Below are 19,423 nucleotides of genomic sequence, written 5' to 3'. Positions count from 1 at the left end.
GATCACCATCTGCAGTGATTTTGGAGCCCCCAAAAATAAAGTCTGACACTGTTTCCACTGTTTCCCCATCTATTTGCCATGAAGTGATGGGACCAGATGCCATGATCTTCGTTTTCTGAATGTTGAGCTTTAAGCCAACTTTTTCACTCTCCACTTTCACTTTCATCAAGAGGCTTTTTAGTTCCTCTTCACTTTCTGCCATAAGGGTGGTGTCATCTGCATATCTGAGGTTATTGATATTTCTCCCGGCAATCTTGACTCCAGCTTGTGCTTCTTCCTGCCCAGCGTTTCTCATGATGTACTCTGCATAGAAGTTAAATAAGCAGGGTGACAATATACAGCCTTGACGTACTCCTTTTCCTATTTGGAACCAGTCTGTTGTTCCATGTCCAGTGCTAACTGTTGCTTCCTGACCTGCATACAGGTTTCTCAAGAGGCAGGTCAGATGGTCTGGTATTCCCATCTCTTGAAGAATTTTCCACAGTTTATTGTGATCCACACAGTCAAAGGCTTTGACATAGTCAATAAAGCAGAAATAGATGTTTTTCTGGAACTCTCTTGCTTTTTCCATGATCCAGCGGATGTTGGCAATTTGATCTCTGGTTCCTCTGCCTTTTCTAAAACCAGCTTGAACATCTGGAAGTTCACGGTTCACGTATTGCTGAAGCCTGGCTTGGGGAATTTTGAGCATTACTTTACTAGCATGTGAGATGAGTGCAATTGTGCGGTAGTTTGAGCATTCTTTGGCATTGCCTTTCTTTGGGATTGGAATGAAAACTGACCTTTTCCAGTCCTGTGGCCACTGCTGAGTTTTCCAAATTTGCTGGCATGTTGAATGCAGCACTTTCACAGCATCATCTTTCAGGATTTGAAATAGCTCAACTGGAATGCCATCACCTCCACTAGCTTTGTTCGTAGTGATGCTTTCTAAGGCCCACTTGACTTCATATTCCAGGATGTCTGGCTCTAGGTGAGTGATCATCGTGATTATCTGGGTCGTGAAGCTCTTTTTTGTACAGTTCTCCTGCTAATAATTATACAACAGAATGACCCATCTTGCTCAAGGGTATGTTTTCCCTTAAGTTCTGTACTAAGGATTCAGTTCAGTCACTCAGTCCATCTGACTCTTTGCAAACCATGGAATGGCGCACACCAGGTTTCCCTGTCCATCACCAACTCCCAGAATTTGCTCAAACTCATGTCCATTGAGTCGGTGATGCCATCCAACCATCTCATCCTCTGTCATCCCCCTTCTCCCGCCTTTGTTCTTTCCCAGCATCAGGGTCTTTCCAAATTAGTCAGTGCTTCATATCAGGTGGCCAAAGTATTGGAGTTTCAGCTTCAGCATCAGTGAATGCTTCCTAAGGCCCACTTGACTTTGCCTTCCAGAAGGTCTGGCTCTACGTGAGTGATCACATCATTGTGATTATCTGGGTCGTGAAGATCTTTTTTGTATAGTTCTTCTGTGTATTCTTGCCACCCCTTCTTAATATCTTCTGCTTCTGTTAGGTCCATACCATTTCTGTCCTTTATTGTGCCCATCTTTACATGAAATGTTCCCTTGGTATCTGTAATTTTCTTGAGATCTCTAGTCTTTCCCATTCTGTTGTTTTCCTCTGTTTCTTTGCATTGATCACTGAGGAAGGCTTTCTTATCTCTCCTTGCTATTCTTTGGAACTCTACATTCCAACGGGTATATCTTTCTTTCTCTCCTTTGCCTTTTGCTTCTGTTCTTTTCTCAGCTATTTGTAAGGACTCCTCTGACAACCATTTTGTCTTTTTGCATTTCTTTTTCTTGGGGATGGTCTTGATTCCTGTCTCCTGTACAATGTCAGGAACCTCTGCCACAGTTCTTCAGGCACTCTGTCTATCAGATCTTGTTCCTTGAATCTATTTCTCACTTCCACTGTGTAATCGTAAGGGATTTGATTTAGGTCATACCTGAATGGTCTAGTGGTTTTCCCTACTTTCTTCAATTTAAGTCTGAATTTGGCAATAAGGAGTTCATGGTCTGAGCCACAGTCAGCTCCACAGTCAGTTGTTTTTGCTGACTCTGTAGGGCTTCTCCATCTTTGGCTGCAAAGAATATAATCAGTCAGAGAAGCTGATTAGTACAGAGAAGCTCTGTAGTAAGGATTATATAACAACATGTTTCTCCTTTTTAACAAGAACCTTCTGACTGACATTTTATGTAGGAATGGGTAAGATCTTTCTATTGTTACTTTTCATCTTGTTAATTTAGGATATATGTTGTGGGAGTGGGTCTGGTAAAAGTATATAAGGCCTTGATAAGACTAGCGGGGTGGGGAGCACTCTGTCCCCCTTCTGATGTCTATGTCAGAAGCTTTCTGTCCATTTTTATACTTTAATATAACTCTACTACACAAAAGCTTGAGTGATCCCAGCCTGGTCCCTGGTCCCAAAGCTACATCTTCTTTGGAGGTCATGAATCTGCCCTCGTTCACCGTAAGCTGTCAGTTCTAACCACTGGACAACAGGAGTAGTCCTGGTCCATTTTCCATTTTAACACCACCCGTGTTGGGGAGCAGGAAGTAGAAACTTGAGGCCGAGGGAGTGAAGCATTAGGACCAAATCTTCTTAGGAATAAAACACACAAGACTGTAGAAATAATAGACCTTGAAATCTGAACTACAGGGAAGTTTTTTCAGAAAGCAAATCTCACTCGGATGAAATGTAAACTTCTGCCAAAGTGGCAGATCCCCACGGGTCAGGTGTGCGGTGACTCAGCACCCCTGGGACTTAAACACCTGACTGCCTCCCCAGCCGTCCCAGGTCACCCCCGAGGGAATGGGAGGGGCAGTCTCCTCTCAGGTCCGCCCGGCACCCCCCTTCCCCTCCATCCTCAGTCTGCCTGCTCTGTCCAATCCGGCATCTCCTTCGGGCTGAGAACCGCCCCTGGCTTTCAGGTGTTTCTCAATCCACTCAACAAATATTTACGGAACCTGTTCTGGGTCAGGCGCTGTGCTCACCCTGGGGTGCAGTAGTGAGCAAACAGGAAAACACCCCCGCCTTCACAGAGCCGGTGTGTCATGCGGGGACACACAGAAAAGCAACAGCCGTGGGTCAGACGGAGGGGGCGCTCGGTGGGAACGTGGCACAGGCCAAGAGGAGGAAGGGTGCCAGCCCTGTGCGTGTGTGCATGTGTGTATGCACACACGTGTGTGAGATGGGGACAGGGAGGGACACAGAGTCGGTGTAGACAACGGGGAAGCAGAACTGCACTTGAGAGGAGCAGCCAGGAAGGCTGGTGGTGAAGTGACCTTCAGGCAGGCGTGGGAGGAGGCTGGGTGACCTGGAGGAAAACATGATGCCAGGCTGGAGGACAGCGGGCACGGCCGAGGGAGGGGCCTGGGGCCCAGGGGGTGCGGGGCGGGGGAGGGGGGGGGGCCCGCACGTCCCAGGGAAGCAGAACCCAGGCTGGAGGCGACCACAGGGCTCTGGGTAGCAGAGAGCGAGGGGCTGTGGGCCAGGAGGGAGGAGGCTGCAGGATCTGCAGCAACAGACCGGGCACGGGGCTCCAGGCTCTCTCAGGGTCTGGGCCCGAGTGCCGGGGAGGGGGTTTTGGTGCCTGGAGATGGGAAGATGGTGGGGCGGCTGGGAGCACAGCCCCCAGTCTGGCTGGCCACACATCTGCCAGCCTTCCCATGTCTGAGGGCAAGTGCTGAGAGGAGTCGGGCCTGGGGCTTGGGGAGGGTCCAGGCTGGAAGGCTGTGCCCACAGGGACTTGTCTGCGTCTCACAGACACCGGAGCCCCCCAGGGAGAAGGCAGGCGGGAGAGGGCAGAGTGTTGACCCCGAGGCCGCTCCTGCTGGGGTCAGGGGACGCCCCTTCAGCTGGCCCTGGCTTCCTCCAGGCTTCGGCCCTTGGATTGCCTCACCACTGGGTCTGGGGTCCCTCCCAGCTCAACTCTCAAAGCCCAGGCCCAGCACTAGTTGCTCTCTGACAGGCAGCAAGCTAAAAAGGCGGCGCACAAGGCCCGCAACCCCAGCTCTACAGGCACTGCTCTTCCTCCGTGTTTCTCCATTTAAAAAAATACTGCTGCAGAGCTGGTGTGCGCTTCACGTAAGTTACAGGGCTGGTGTATGACAGCATGGGAGTTACAGGTGTACAACAGTGATTCACAGTTCTTACAGGTTACACCCATCAAGTGTTGCTATAAACTACTGACTCTTTCCTGTGCTGTACATGTGGTTTATGACTTGTAAGTGATACAAACAGTATTTGTCTTTCTCTGAGTTAATTTAAGCATAATATCCTCCAAACCCACCCATGTTGTTGCAGATGGTAAAATTTCATTCTTCTATGGCTGAGTATTATTCCACTGTATCTATTTTTGCATACACACACACACACACACACACCACATGCCACTGTATGGGTGTATACACACACACACACACACACACACACACACACCACATGCCACTGTATGGGTGTATACACACACACACACACACACATACACCATACACCACTGTACGCATGCATACACATCATGTCTTCCATGTCCATTCTTCTGTGAACAACTAAGGTTGTTCACATTTCAGCAATTGTAAATAATGCTATGAACACAGGCAGATTTGAATGAATATCAACATTTTAGGAATCAGTGAATTCAGATGACCGTTAATCTACTACTGTGGGCAAAATTGCCTTAGAAAAAATGGAGTAGGCCTCAGTCGACAAGAGTCCGAAATGCAGTACTTGGGTGCAATCTCAAAAACGACAGAATGATCTGTTCATTTCCAAGGCAAACCATTCAATATCACAGTAATCCAAGTCTGTGCCCTGACCAGTAATACTGAAGAAGCTGAAATTGAACAGTTCTATGAAGACTTACAAGACCTTCTAGAATTAACACCAAAAAAAGAGGTCCTTTTCATCATAGGGGACTGGAATGCAAAAGTAGAAACTTAGGAGATACCTGGAGTAACAAGCAAATTTGGCCTTGGAGTACAGAATGAAGCAGGGCAAAGGCTAATAGAGTTCTGCCAAGAGAACGCACTGGTCATAGCAAACACCCTCTTCCAAAAACACAAGAGAAGACTCTACACATGGACATCACCAGATGGTCAATATCAAATCAGGTTGATTATATTCTTTGCAGCCAAAGATGGGGAAGCTCTATACAGTCAGCAAAAACAAGACCAGGAGCTGACTGGGGTTCAGATCATGAACTCCTTATTGCCAATTCAGACTTAAATTGAAAAAAGTAGGGAAAACCACTAGACCATTAAGGTGTGACCTAAATCAAATCCCTTACAATTTGATTTAGTGACAAATAGATTTAAGGGTTTAGATCTGATAGGAGTCCCTTTAGATCTATGGATGGAGGTTCATGACACTGTACAGGAGGTGGTGATCAAAACCGTCCTCAAGAAGCAGTAATGCTAAAAGTTAAAATGGCTGTCTGAGGAGGCCTTACAAATAGCCGTGAAAAGGAGAGAAGCGGAAAGCAAAAGAGAGAAGGAAAGATATACCCGTTGGAATGCAGAGTTCCAAAGAATAGCAAGGAGAGATAAGAAAGCCCTCCTCAGGGATCAATACAAAGTAATAGAGGAAAACAACAGAATGGGAAAGACTAGAGATCTCTTCAAGAAAATTAGAGATGCCGAGGGAACATTTCATGCAAAGATGGGCTCAATAAAGGACAGAAATGGTATGGACCTAACAGAAGCAGAAGATATTAAGAAGCAGTGGCAAGAATACACAGAACTGTACAAAAAAATCCTCACAACCCAGATAATCACGATGGTGTGATCACTCACCTAGAGCCAGACATCCTGGAATGTGAAGTCAAGTGGGCCTTAGGAAGCATCACTATGAACAAAGTAAGTGGAGGTGATGGAATTCCAGCTGAGCTATTTCAGATCCTAAAAGATGATGCTGTGAAAGTGATGCACTCAACATGTCAGCTAATTTGGAAAACTCAGCAGTGGCCACAGGACTAGAAAATGTCAGTTTTCATTCCAATCTCAAAGAAAGGCAATGCCAAAGAATGTTCAAACTATCACACAATTGCACTCACCTCACATGCTGGCAAAATAATGCTCAAAATTCCCCAAGCCAGGCTTCAGCAATACGTACACTGTGAACTTCCAGATGTTCAAGCTGGTTTTAGAAAAGGCAGAGGAACCAGAGATCAAATTGCCAACATCCATCGGATCATTGAAAAAGAGAATTCCAGAACGTTTACTTCTGCTTCATTGCGCTAAAGCCATTGAATGTGTGAATCACAGCAAAATATGGGAAATTCTTCAAGATATGGGAACACCGGAGCACCTTACCTGTGCCTCCTGAAAAATCTGTATGCCGGTCAGGAAGCAACAGTTAGAACCGGACATTGAACAATGGACTGGTTTCAAATTGGGAAAGGAGTACGTCAAAGCTGTATATTGTCATCCTGTTTAACTTATATGTAGAGTACATGATGCAAAATGCCAGGCTGGATGAAGCACAAGCTGTAATCAAGATTGCCGGGAGAAATACCAATAACCTCAGATATGCAGATGACACCACCGTTAATGACAGAAACCAAAAAGAACTATAGAGACTCTTGATGAAAGAGGAGAGTGAAAAAGTTGTCTTAAAACTCAACATTCAGAAAACTAAGATCACGGCATCCAGTCCCATCTCTTCATGGCAAATAGATGAGGAAACAATAGAAAGTGACAAACTTTATTTTGGGGGCTCCAAAATCACTGCAGATGGTGACTGCAGCCATGAAATTAAGACACTTGCTCCTTGGAAGAAAAGCTATGACCAACCTAGACAGCATATTAAAAAGCAGAGACATTACTTTACCAACATAGCCAACAAAGGTCTGTCTAGTCAAAGCTATGTAGTCAGGTAAGAATGTGAGAGTTGGACCATAAAGAAAGCTGAGCACCAAAGAATTGATGCTTTTGAACTGTGGTATTGGCAAAGACTCTTGAGTCCCTTGGACTGCAAGGAGATCAAACCAGTCCATCCTAAATCAGTCCTGAATATTCATTGGAAGGACTGATGCTGAAGCTCCAATACTTTGACCACCTGATGTGAAGAACTGACTCACTGGAAAGGACCCTGATGCTGGGCAGGAGGAGAAGGGGGCGACAGAGGAGGAGATGGTTGGATGGCATCACTGATTCAGTGGACGTGAGTTTGAGCAAGCTCTGGGAGTTGGTGATGGACAGGGAGGCCTGGAGTGCTGCAGTCCACGGGTCACAGCATCGGACACAACAGAGTGACTGAACCGATGAACATGGCAATGCACGTTATATTTTCCAATTTTTTTTTTGGATAAACACCCAGGAGTGGAATCGCTGGGTAACAGGGTAGTTCTAACTTTAGCTGAGAAACCGCCATAGTGTTTTCCATACTGCTGCGTACGGCAGCTGCACCAATTGACACTCCCGCCAACAGTGTATGAGGGGTCCCTTGTTTCCGCATCCTAACTGTTGTCTGACGGCTGCCTTTCTGACAGGTGTGAGGTGATTCTTCCTTAATCTGTTTTTAAATTAACTTATGACTCCGGTACTTTGGCCACCTCATGCGAAGAGTTGACTCATTGGAAGAGACTCTGATGCTGGGAGGGATTGGGGGCAGGAGAAGGGCGACAGAGGATGAGATGGCTGGATGGCATCACTGACTCGATGGACGTTGAGTCTGAGTGAACTCCGGGAGTTGGTGATGGACAGGGAGGCCTGGCGTGCTGCGATTCATGGGGTTGCAGAGTCGGACACGACTGAGCGACTGGACTGAACTGATGACCACACCAGGTCTTTGTCGCTCACGCAGGCGCTCTCTGCTTGCAGGGAGTGGGAGCTCCCGTTCCCAGGCTCTAGGGTGCTGGCTGAGTAGCTGTGGTGCACGCGCTTAGCTGCTCCAAGACATGTGGGGTTTTCCAAGACCAGGGATCGAACCCGTGTCCCCTGCACTGCCAGGTGGATCCTTATCCACTGCACCAACAGGGAAGACCTTCCTTAATGTTTATATTCTATTTGCATGGGTTTGTATTAAACATATATGACAACTTACCCGAGAAAAATTACAAAGACTAGCTCAGCCAACAACCTTGAAAGTCCTTAGTAGTCACTGTGACCCTGCAGCTTGTGGTCACCATTTCTAGTCAGAGACCTTCCAAACTTCCACGTACACAACTGTCCTGTCTGCTCGGGCGTCCAGAGCACCACACTGCAGCCTTGGGGCTGAGACAGAGTTCTGTCCTTTTGGTCCTGGAGCTGAGCTCGAAGATGACCGCGTCAGCAGAGCTGGCTTCCCGGAGGCCTCTCTCCTTGCCCTGCAGACGGCCTCCTTCCCGCGTGTCCTCACGTGGCCCTCCCCCTGCAGGTGTCCCTTGGGTCCTGAGTGGACTAGGGCCACCCAAACAGCCTCATTTTAATGCAACCACCTCAGGAAAGGCTCAACATCCAAAGCCAGCCACAGCCTGTGCTGGGGGCGCATCTCAGCCCCTTGAACCCCCCACGCTCGCATGCAGTGCGGCGTCCTCCAGCTGGGCCCTGGCGACTGGATGGGCTCGTCCAAGGAGTGCTCTGCGCCCCAACTGAGCCACTATGCTCACCCGCTCCGTCTCGTCTTGCCCCAGTAGGGGTAGCTCTCCTGCATGTCCTGTCTGCCAGCCCCACCATCCTTCCCAGATGCCAGCCAACGGCCTCGGCCTGGGCGCTCAGCACCCCTGCCCTCCAGGAGACATGCAGAAGGGGGGGCTGTTTTCTACTTGAAGCCCCTCCAAACTCAGGACAGGCTGGGCCGTGGCAAGAGCTCAACGCCCCAGGCCTAAGACCCTGCCTGTGGATCGAGTTGCCTACTCCAACAAATTAAGACCACCCCTGCCCCCCACCCCGCCAAAATAATGCAGCCAATTCTCAGGCCTTGAGGAGTGAAAATACTGCTAAAGAGCGACACATCCCTGACCATAAGACCCTGATTTCCAAGATGCTGAAACCTAAATGAGCATCTTGAAGCTGCTGAACTGCAGGGGTGCCTGGACTGACTTCCCCCGGGTTCCTCAGCCCCCATGACCCTAATCCGGGAGATGCTGGCAGGGCCTGCCCGGTGCTGGGATGTGACAGGACACATCTAAACCCCGGAGGGGACACAGGCGCAACTGAGGCCCTTGTTACAGACACAAGAACGTAAAATCTCCCCCAAACAGGAAACTCACATGGCAGCTGGAGACGGACAAGCAGGAAATGCACACACGTGAACATAAAGAGCAATCAAGAGCCACCTGGAAGGCTCCTCCCACAGGCCAGAGCAGCTGCAGGCTGGCTGCGATGGGCTGAAGTCCACCAGGAAGGCTCAAGTACATGAGTTCATGAGCTGTACATATCTTTACATGTTATAAAAACACATAAAGAAAAACCCCTAATTGGTCACCTTCTCAGGATGACAGGGAGCCAATCTTAGCACTTACCCTGCCTTTCATATGTGACCTCTACCCCCTGGCACCAAAATTGATGAGGGGAAGGAGCTTCTGAAACCATTCCAGCTAATAAACAAGTAGGATGGGAGGGTATCAGCCTTCTGCCACCAGCGTGACTTAACAGACCCGGGCCCTGAGTGCCGGCAGCTGCCCGCGCAGGAAGGACGAAGCCGTGGCTGCCTTTTGATGAGCGCCCAGGACACTCACGCCCGCGGGAGGAGCCCACGGCAACCGAGCCTCCAGACCCCACTGCCAACCTGCAGGCAATGGAGACGGGAGAACACGCTGGATGGACCAAGATGGCGAGTAACAGATCTCAAAGTGGGAAGCGGCAGGGCAGATTGCTCAGGCTCTTCCACAGATAAACTGTAGGGAGACCAATGGATTGAGGCAGAACCTGTGAATTAAAGAGACTTAAGAAATGTCAGGTTAGGGTGGGGGAGGTTCAAGAGGGAGGGGACACACATATACTCACGCGGATTCCTGTTGTTATGAGGCAGAAACCAACAGTGTGGTAAAGCAATCAGCCTCCAATTAAAAGGAAATTAAAGAAAAGAGAAACGTCAAGGGAAGAAATCAGCAGACTAAACCGCCACGGAGAAAAGCAGGCAGTCACTCCTGTAGCAGTGGGGTTAGTCCTGGGGGGCGCGGAGGCTGTGCACGGAGGCGCCGGGCTGGGGCTGGTCACAAGGGCGTTCACTTGCAGCCATCGTCATAACGTAACGGTATTTGTAGTGACAGTAATCCAGTAAGCAGTCCATTTATTTTATATCATTTTCTGCATGCTTTTATGACAACATTTGTAGAAGAAAAAAATAATGTTAAAGTTTTTAATTTTCAAGGTGCTTTTAACAAAAATAACCAAAGACACTTTTACAGCATTAACAACCGCAGTCTTCAGACGCTGTGACTGCTGCTATCTGGTGGGCACGCAGCCGGGACTGCTGGGGGCAGGCGGCCCCCCTCATGCCCACTGGGCACGGCCACGTCCCCCGAGCTGGGCATGGGTCCTGGGGGGCGGGGGGGCACACCTTCCTCCAACCCCGCGGAGGCACCGGTCCACCTGAGTCCTGACTCCATCCTGCTGACTAGAAGGCAAATGAATGCTTTCAGAAAATGTCTAGATTTCTTGCCTGCACTTTTAAACCCGTGTTTACCTCATCCTTGTGAAATCAAGGCCCTGACATTTTTGTCCAAACTGCAATACAGCTAATGAGAACAGTATCAAGCCCAATAAAGCATAATGCTAAGATCTCACAGAATTCTCAAATCTGAACAATGTTCAATTTATGAACCATCCAACCAGCTTTACTGCACACACCACAGACCAGCACCCGCCTTCTGGGTTTAGTCTGAAAGCCGGGTCTGCCCACTGACGGTGGGGCCCAGCCTAGAGCTTTATTCTTCACCCCAGTAAGTAAAGGGGATGCGGGCCATGGCTTAGGGTTTCCAGGAGCTACAGCACCTGCTCAGTCTGCGGGCTGCTTCGCGCCTTCTCTCGCTAGTCTGTCCGCCTCTTCATTGCCTCTAAACCCCGAATGGCCAGGAACGTGCATCTGTTAAATAAAGTTTCCTTTTATTCTTACCAGTTTTTTACACGAGCAGCACATCACTACACGCTCACTGCAGTACGAGCCAACCCCTCAGAGGGCGAGCGCAGTGGCCCCCACAGCCCCCCTCAGCGCAGCCCAAGGCGTGGGCCCCCCACACTCAAGCACCAGACACGCCGGCAGGAACCAGTTTCTCCACAGACTGGGCTTCAGCGCTCTGTCGGTCTTTTCCCACTTAATGGTGAGCTTCCAGGCAGAGTAGAGGTATGGATGGATATGTACGTCTCACACACACACACACACACACACACACACACCCTACTCCCCTCAGTGCTGCTACACAGAAGGGGTGCACCCGTGTAACTGAACTGTCTGCACTTAGGCTGCTGAAAGGCAAGTTTACTTTCTTTTTTAATTTTAGTTTTTGGCTGAATTGCAAGGCTTGCGGGACTTAGTTCCCTGACCAGGGATCAAACTCGTGCCCTCAGCAGTGAAAGCGTGGAGTCCTAACCCGTGGGCCAGCAGGCAAGTCCCTGAAAAGCAAGTTTAAATGACAAACAGGTTGTCAAACAGTCAAGAGGGTCCTGGGCTGGGAGAGCAGGGTAGGGTTAAGAAAGCGACTGGACTTTTAACTTTCTGTTGTTCAGAAAGATAATTTTCTGGGGGGAGAATGGATATACACTCTCCTTTGGATATGGATATACATACACCCAGTGTATATTCAGGGCTGAGCCTGCTGTCCTCTGGAAACTATCACACCATCGTTACCTGGCTATAGACTGACATAAAACAAAAGGCGAAAAAAAAAGGTAATTTTAGTAAAAGTGACCTAGTGTAAGAAAAAAAAAATCACATTACTAAAGCTTCATCACGCAACTCCATTCTTAACGAGACACAGTACACATTAGTTTACCCAACGTTATGGAGACTTCCCAAGAGACCTGGAGCTGCAGCTCACAGGCGGCTCTCAGGGGCGGGGGCGGGGGGGGCCGCCTGCGGGAGCAGCACTCCTCATGGGGGCGCTCTCACACACACTGCCGCAGCGACGCAAGTCATCACCCCAACCACTGCTGCGCTAGCTCACTGATGCCCCTGGTCCTCGCGGCCCGGCACTCACCCACTGAATGTCCATGCCCCGCGCCAGCCGCTCCAGCTCCGCGAAGTCCTCCTTGTTGGTCACCTCCTTCCCGGTGCTGGTCCTCCAGCCATTCTGCTTCCAGCCCTTCACCCAGGTGGTGATGCCTGGGTGACACAAACACTCGGAGGTCCCTCCCGCACGCGCCCATCTTCCCTCCTCCCTAGACGGCCCTCTGACCGCTGCTCCACTGGCACCCAAGTCACTATCTGGACCCTCCTTCCCCCCGGGCCGGGCGCTGGCTCCTCCGTCCCTCCACTCGACCTACAACCCGCGGCTCCGGGGCTCAGGCCCCACGTCCTCCCCCTCCTCCACAACCCCCAAGCCCCCAGCAGGCCGTGGGCCCACAGGCAGAACCTCCCAGAGGAAGCGCACATGCCCATCACGGCTGAGCCTCTGGGGTAACCCCGGACCAGTGCGGGCTTCCTTCAGCCCCAACACACCAGCGCCATCCCCTTACAGTCTGGGTCCCGCCCTGACACCACACCTCCTCCAGGGAAGGAAACACGGACTTCCCTGCATAATCATTCCAAAAACCCTAGGAGAAGTCAAACGTGGCTGCTTACCATTGATGGTAAACATGCTGTCTGTGTAGAGAACCAGCTTAGTGATGTCCTGAGCCTTAGCTTGCTCGATGGCTTTGCAGGCTGCCTTGAAGAAACACACCAGTTTCATGCTGAAAAGACCATTCAACTTTCGACACTGTTGTTCAAAATTACTGAAAAATTTAAATTCCTTTTCCTGTGCTAACTGTAAGGACAACATCGTCTATGTGCAATAAGGCTACACGTACAATTCTGTTCAGACATCTACTCAAAACAAGCTTTATCATTTTTCTAGAAAACTCCTATTCATCAGGACTGTTACAGCCCCAAACTTCTGGACTCTTGAGTATTTTACATACAAGGAGCGTAGAAAGTCCACTGATATGTTCGAGTCAACAGTAAAGAACGATGAATTGACATATTTAGCAGAAAAATACATCCAGTAACTTACATGAATCTCCGCCCTTTGGTTTGTTTGTCGCCCAGGAAGTCTAATTCCTACATTTCTGGTATCAAAACAGTACAAAGGAAAATAAAATTATAACACTAATTCTCAAAGTGATTCCTTAAGTCACTTAATGGCTAATATACTTCTCTACATTTTTTATTTGAAATGAATGAAAGCATCATTCAAGAACACAGCCTTTAAAAATCAAACCAAGAAACCCAACATTTTATTGAAAAGTGCCACGGTATGGTCTTATAGGAGAACCCTGGACCAGGAGGCAAAACCCGAGATTAATTTCTGGACCTGAAACACACTAGCGTGTGATCCTGGCCAGGTACTAAGCCTCTGGATGCTCACACCACCTGAGCTCGCCACCCCGTGGAGGGTTCAAGGCTAAGTGAGGCATCAAGCGGAGGCGGGCGGACGTACAGGCCAGGAGGCGCGGCAGCAGCACCCCGCTCCCTCCCGGGGCCGCTTGGGAACCTGGACACCGCTGAGCGCTGAGCGGCTACTCCGCAGGGCTGCAGTCCCTCCTTCACGTGGATTCTGGGCTGTCAGTTACTCCTCAAGTTCTTCCGCACTTGGGGCAGGCGCGTGTGAACAATCTCACCCCCCTCACCCTGACTCTGTGCCTTTTGAAAACCACGGGTCGCCTCTAAGCTCACTCATCTTCAGGAGTGGCAGGGGCACAGGGTCCCCGTCTGGGGACTCGCCCCTGATGCATCCTTGCAAAAACCACTGCCCAGGGGCTCGGGACCCTCCCGCCAGCCCTGCCAACGCTTCCAAACAATCAAACAGTAGCAGATGCTGCCTCATCCATTCCCAAGTTTTGAAGCGTGACTTGGTTAAATGTGAAGCTTAATAAAAGCCACCTCTTCTGGCTTACTTACAAGGGATGGCCTGGCCCCCAGTACACGCCGATTCCTGCGCGAGCCCTCTTGCGCCCGTTACTGGAGCAGCAGCCATCAGTGTAGACGACCACAGAGTCCCCTGTGAGTGGGAAACTGAGTGAGTATCCAAGGACCAGTGTTATGAAAAACTCGAATTCATCTAAAAAATTTACTGCAGTTGAGATAGCATTCTACTCCAAGAGGGCAGCTGTGCTTTGCAAGTTTTCTGCGCAGGAGAGCACTACTACTGCCTCAGGGGGCACCTGACTCTCCTGCTTGGAATCCGCTCATATTTCAGTCCTGCCTGCTGGGCAAGTGCAAGTGAAAGGGATCGCTCTGTAAACCTAGAACCTGCTGCTGTTTACAATGCTTGCTTTAGAGGCCAACCAGCAATGCCACGGCCCCCTCCCCACAGGGGTGGGGGTCGGGGGTACGTTTATCCCCAAAAGCGGCCCTTGCAGACAACAGCGCCTTGATGGTGATGAAGACCTCCCTGCCCGAAGGGATGTCCTCTGACAAACGCGCACCTAATTTTTGTCTTCGGCCTTCTGCTACTAGTGTTTGCTTCTTTCCACCAAAACAGAGTTTGATCGACACACCAGTACTGTATAAAGAACAAGGCAGAGGAGGAGTGGCTCTCACGCTGCTGATGGCCAGCAGAGCACTCAGCCGGGCAGAGGGGGCACTGGGTTGCCAGGTGCCGGGGAGCAGGGGTGTGGGCAGACAGAGGCGGTGCCTGTGAGGCGTGTCACAGGAGGGCAGACTAAGCAGGTGAAGGCAAGCGGGGCAGAGGCGAGGTGTGAGCGGGCAGGACTAGGAGGCTCCAAGACCACGGTCTGCTGAAGGAGATGCTCGGCATAACTGCCTCTCGGGTCCTCAGCTCTCTGCTGGCTGTGAGGACCCACCAGGCACTTAGGCGGGGACCCTCGTGCTTCATCTTCCAGTCACCCCGCAAATATCTGCTTCACTTTATTTAGATCATTTGATTTTGCTTTTCACATAACTTCAAACACAGTTTCCATGCAGTTTGACCAAACATTTTTTACTGGTTTCCCTTGAATTTATAATTCCCTTGAATTATAAAATGGCTTCTTCTTTGGGAAAACTTGGAACCCACAAATGCACCGATTTATATAAAAATTGCTACTTATTCCTATTTTTCATTCATACGTGTAAAGGACAAAAAGGAGACTCATGTACCGTAAGTCACTGAATACGGACACTTGATTCCTAGAGCTAAAGGCACAGGAGGAATTCACAACCATCTTGCTTCACAGGAGAAGACAGGATCATGTCTGTTTTGCAAAGATGGTATGTAAATGATTAAGATGCTGGTGCCAGTCAACATATAAAGGAGCTTTGTCCAGGGCCTTTCTTACCTGAAGAACTGAAGTCTTTGCATTTTCTTAGGGACCAGAAACACTGTGTCCATAGAGAACAACGGTGTTTACAAAGATCACCGAGTTTTTCACGTATAGCTTATAAAATAGTTTTCAAGTGAATGTCCAAAATTCTAATAATTCTGCACCATTTGATCGGTTATAAAACAGTGACCTTAGAGATTTTTAAATGACTTTTTCAGGTAAGAAGGTTACACGTCAGCTCAAACTTCTCTTAAGTGGAAGAGGTTTTTACACATAAATAATTACAGTACTAACATTTTTAAAATTCAAGACAGACATACCCATGTAAGAAAAGGTGTCTTTGCTAACTGGAGGCAGTGGCTCTGCGCTCTGCCGCACGTGCTTCGCACACGCCTCTGCATCTTCATCCTCATCCAAGGGCTCACGGAGTCGCTTGCTCGCTTTCACTTGTGGTTCTTCTACGTGTTTAGTTTTTTGCCCTGAAAGACAGTCTACTCAAAAGCTAGAAACAACACAACGTGAGAGGAGGGAAAGACTGATGTCCTGGAAAGTGACTCTAAATTTTCCTTAAGAAGCTCCACAAGGGCAGGGTAAAGACCACAGCAAAGCTGCTGCTAAAGAAGACCGCTGGTTGCCATGGAAATGGCAGAGATACCATGGGTGCTGAACCCTCCAGGGCTCAGAGTTAGAAACTCTGAGAGGCTCTTTCCCAAGAGAAAACAAGGACCCAGTTTTTGTACATAAGCTGAGAACAGACGATGGGACATATTAAGAAAGGGAAGTGGAAGCCAAAAGGGTCCGTGCAGGGACGGCACTGGTGGGCACCGCACGGGGGGAGTGGCACTGCCCGGGGGGACAGCACTGGCTGAGTGCTCCTTCCAGAGTGGACCCGAGGGTGACCCTCAAGGGATACTCATACCACTCAGGCTGTAGCTCGCTTCACTCTTTCATATAATTACGGCAGCTGACGCAGAAGAACCAAACCATGATTCAAACAACTGGTTTCTATCTGAGCTCTACCTTTCATCAGCTGTGAACTCTGTCAAATGACCTCACCCACCACAGCTGCTGTACAAGGAAGCACTCGGTGACCTGAAGCCGCTTTCCCTGCACCTCCCTTTCATGGAGCAGAAACAGGAACACAGAGATCTCGAAAACCACCACCTTAACCCAACGCTAGAGGGCACTCCCTCCCCTAAACCCTAAACCAGTGCATTCGCTGAGCACCGACCAGACGGGCATCAGCTGAAGCCCCCTGCCTGGCGCAGCCTCTCACCCCACACCTCTCAGAGGGCGGCAAAGCCAGCCCGGCAGCGCCGGAGGGAGTCTCCACTACGTCCAGAGCAACACCGGTATGTCCGCTCTGACGTACTCGATCCGCCTCATGTTTACCTCGAAAGTCCTCCTCTAGGGGATTCCCTGGTGGTCCAGCGATTGTGACTCTGCCTGCCGATACAAGGGTTACAGGTTCGATCTCTGGTCTAGGGAGATCCTACATGCCAAAGGGGCAACTAAGCCCCTGAGCCCACAACTAAAGCCTGCACGCCAGAGCCCATGCTCCACAGCCAAGAGTTATCCCCACTTACCAAAACTAGAGAGCGTGCCCACGCTTCAGTGAAGAGCCAGCACAGCCAAAAATAATCTTAAAAAAAAAAGGACCCAACCACGGCCCACGCATCAGTGAAGAGCCAGCACAGCCAAAAATAATCTTAAAAAAAAAAAGGACCCAACCACGACAAGACTGATACTCCCAAACTAGCTTTCTATCCCAAGCCAATTTCCATCTGGGGAGAAAATGAAACTGTCAATCACACTCCCATTGAAAGGCTGCTGGCAGATGGAGGAGGCAGCCACACGGGAGGCTGGGTCTCCTCCTCCTCGGAAACTCGCCTTTCAGGGCAGACTCCCAGCAGGGCCTGCCTCCCCTTGAACTCCGCTCGGCCCAGAATGGTCACGACAGCCCAGAGGAGCACTTGTTCAAAGTTTGAGCACCTTGGTGAGCTCCAGACTGCTAAAAAGAAGCTCATTTGAAATATTCTCCTCTCAGCCTTCATCCACTGCAGTAAAAAATGCCTTAGTAAAGTTCATGAAAACAAAAAAACTTCTTCAAGGTCGGTTACAGTTTAAACTCTTGTGCTCTAATGCAGTCACTCTCGGTGTCCCTTATGTTAGTCCGTAAACGTCAATTAACTCTACTTTCTAACACGTGAACTGCGGGAAGTTCCAATTGCATGACTTCATCCAGGGTAAAAAGCAAATGCCAGAGGTGCATGTTGGGAAAAGAACTACATTCATCATTTTACAACTAGAGCCCATAAAATCCACTAACAAGAATGAGTACATTTAAAGGTGGAATTAAGCATAGTGAGGACCCTGAACAGAATAGGAGATCTGAGTCCTGGCTTGTCTCTAATACTATTACCAACAGGAGTCCCTAAGTTAAAACGCTTTCAGCCTGTTTCCTAATCTGTAAAATGGAAACAACCATAATCTCTCCTCTCCGTGTTTAGAGGAGTAGCTACATAGATCATAGCAGAGGACAGAGGAGCCTGGTGTGCTGCAGTCCATGGAGTCACAGAGTGACACGACTTGGCAACTGAACCACCACCACAGCATATAAATCAAGAGACTCCTGGGCTATGACAGGCTTTGAATAGGCTACAATGTCACAATGCTGTGAGCTGTGAGTACCTTCTGAATCACTGGGGCTTTCAGACCTTCTGACAAAGGCCCAGGCTTCCTCCTCTGTGGCGAACTTCTTAAATCTGGCTGCAGGAAAGCGGTCCACCTGTGCTCTGCATTCATCCCTGAAACACAAGGCAGGGTCACTCCTTCGGGCTGTGACTCACCCACTTTCTAACAGACTACTTTCTCAGGCTGGGAACGGTGTGAAAACGTGGGCCTGTCAGCTCCGTGGAGGCGAAGGATCAAGCCTCCGTGTCTGTAGTTTCCTCTGCACGTCCAACCGTTCGCCCCGTGTCATGCTGTGTGCCGGCCAGACAGCACGCTTGCACCATAAGGCCTTCCTCAAAGCACAGGAGAACTTTGGAGATGTAATCACTTCATTACAACATAAAGATCAGCTTCTGAGGCCTCTTCCTCACAGCACAGCTGCAAGGGGCAACACAGGGCACTCACAACACATACACAAATAACAGACCTCGATAACGCGGGGGAAGAGCCCTGGCCCTGGAATCGTAACACCCGGGTTCAAGACCTCCATCTGTCACTTACTCGCCCCGTGAATTTCTGTAACACAGTAACTACACCCAAAAATGAGAATCCCATCTAACTCACAGGATTGTTACGGGGATATGAACACTACTTGACAAGAATTTCTCTTTTTAAAAGCAGAAGATGAGATCAGGCGTTGAGCTCCATTATGTGTCACCGTTTGGAAACTCTTTCCGTGCAACAGAAGGGAAGAAGTGAAGTGATGTCACTCAGTCGTGTCCGACTCTTTGTGACCCCATGGACTGTAGCCTACCAGGCTCCTCCGTCCATAGCATTTTCCAGGCAACAATACTGGAGTGGGTTGCCATTTCCTTCTCCAGGAGATCTTTCCAACCCAGGGACTGAACCCGGGTCTCCCCCATTGTAGGTAAACGCTTTACCGTCTGAGCCACCAGGAAGGATTAAATAGAAGCAAGCCTCTGGCCAACCGTGACTGTAAGCGGCGTTTCTGATATTCCCAGCAAACACGAAGCGGACCCGAGGCCTACCACGTCAGGACCCCCGCGCGCCTACCCCAAGGTGGCCAAGAGGGCCGCGGGCTCCGGTCCCCAAGCGAAGCCGCCCACACCGCCCTGGGTCGGCGCGACTTGCTCACCAGGTCAGGAAGACCCCGGCCTTGCGGCCCCTCCTCACGGCATAGAACATGGCAAGACTGCGGCATCCCACAAAGGCCAAAGCCACTCTGTGCACCACGCCCAGAAGCCGGGTCATCGCTCACTCCTTGCCACCGCCGAGCCCCTCAGCTCCCGGCCGAGCGCCGCCATCACAGAGCCCGAACTTCCGGCGGCGGCGCAGGGAGATGACGCAAC

The 19,423-nt window shown here is 49.8% G+C and overlaps 1 protein-coding gene across 4 annotated transcripts; it reads right to left on the bottom strand.

Annotated features, from left to right (window-relative positions):
• Window positions 1-7,261: 7,261 nt before the first annotated feature.
• RNASEH1 (ribonuclease H1) lies at window positions 7,262-19,415 on the bottom strand. Of its 4 annotated transcripts, XM_027550700.1 has the most exons (10): window positions 19,210-19,415; window positions 18,072-18,187; window positions 16,773-16,826; window positions 15,701-15,859; window positions 14,017-14,116; window positions 13,130-13,184; window positions 12,700-12,784; window positions 12,116-12,240; window positions 10,914-11,004; window positions 7,982-10,536 (listed from the first exon to the last, which is right to left on the bottom strand). In XM_027550700.1, exons 1-9 carry the CDS (start codon window positions 19,323-19,325, stop codon window positions 10,918-10,920), a joined length of 897 nt encoding a protein of 298 aa, XP_027406501.1. In that variant the 5' UTR covers window positions 19,326-19,415; the 3' UTR covers window positions 7,982-10,536; window positions 10,914-10,917. The 4 variants fall into 4 exon arrangements, with proteins under 4 accessions (XP_027406502.1, XP_027406503.1, XP_027406501.1 ...); XM_027550701.1 differs by lacking the exon at window positions 13,130-13,184 and having other exon boundaries at window positions 7,262-10,536; window positions 12,700-12,809; window positions 19,210-19,409; XM_027550702.1 differs by lacking the exon at window positions 16,773-16,826 and having other exon boundaries at window positions 7,262-10,536; window positions 15,701-15,871; window positions 19,210-19,407.
• Window positions 19,416-19,423: the final 8 nt, after the last annotated feature.

The sequence above is a fragment of the Bos indicus x Bos taurus genome, chromosome 8, assembly GCF_003369695.1.
Source record: "Bos indicus x Bos taurus breed Angus x Brahman F1 hybrid chromosome 8, Bos_hybrid_MaternalHap_v2.0, whole genome shotgun sequence".
NCBI classification, from domain to species: Eukaryota; Metazoa; Chordata; class Mammalia; order Artiodactyla; family Bovidae; genus Bos; species Bos indicus x Bos taurus.
The sequence above is the reverse complement of the archived record's forward strand: the minus strand, read 5'-3'. Positions and strand labels throughout refer to the sequence as shown.

Excerpts from the sequence above, each read along its gene's own strand:
- RNASEH1 (XM_027550700.1), bottom strand. The coding sequence starts at position 19,325 with ATGACCCGGCTTCTGGGCGTGGTGCACAGAGTGGCTTTGGCCTTTGTG. Across the intron at positions 18,188-19,209 it reads GCCGGGGTCTTCCTGACCTG|GGATGAATGCAGAGCACAGG; the intron begins GTGAGCAAGTCG and ends CTTGTGTTTCAG. Across the intron at positions 15,860-16,772 it reads CCTAGAGGAGGACTTTCGAG|GGCAAAAAACTAAACACGTA; the intron begins GTAAACATGAGG and ends ACTGTCTTTCAG.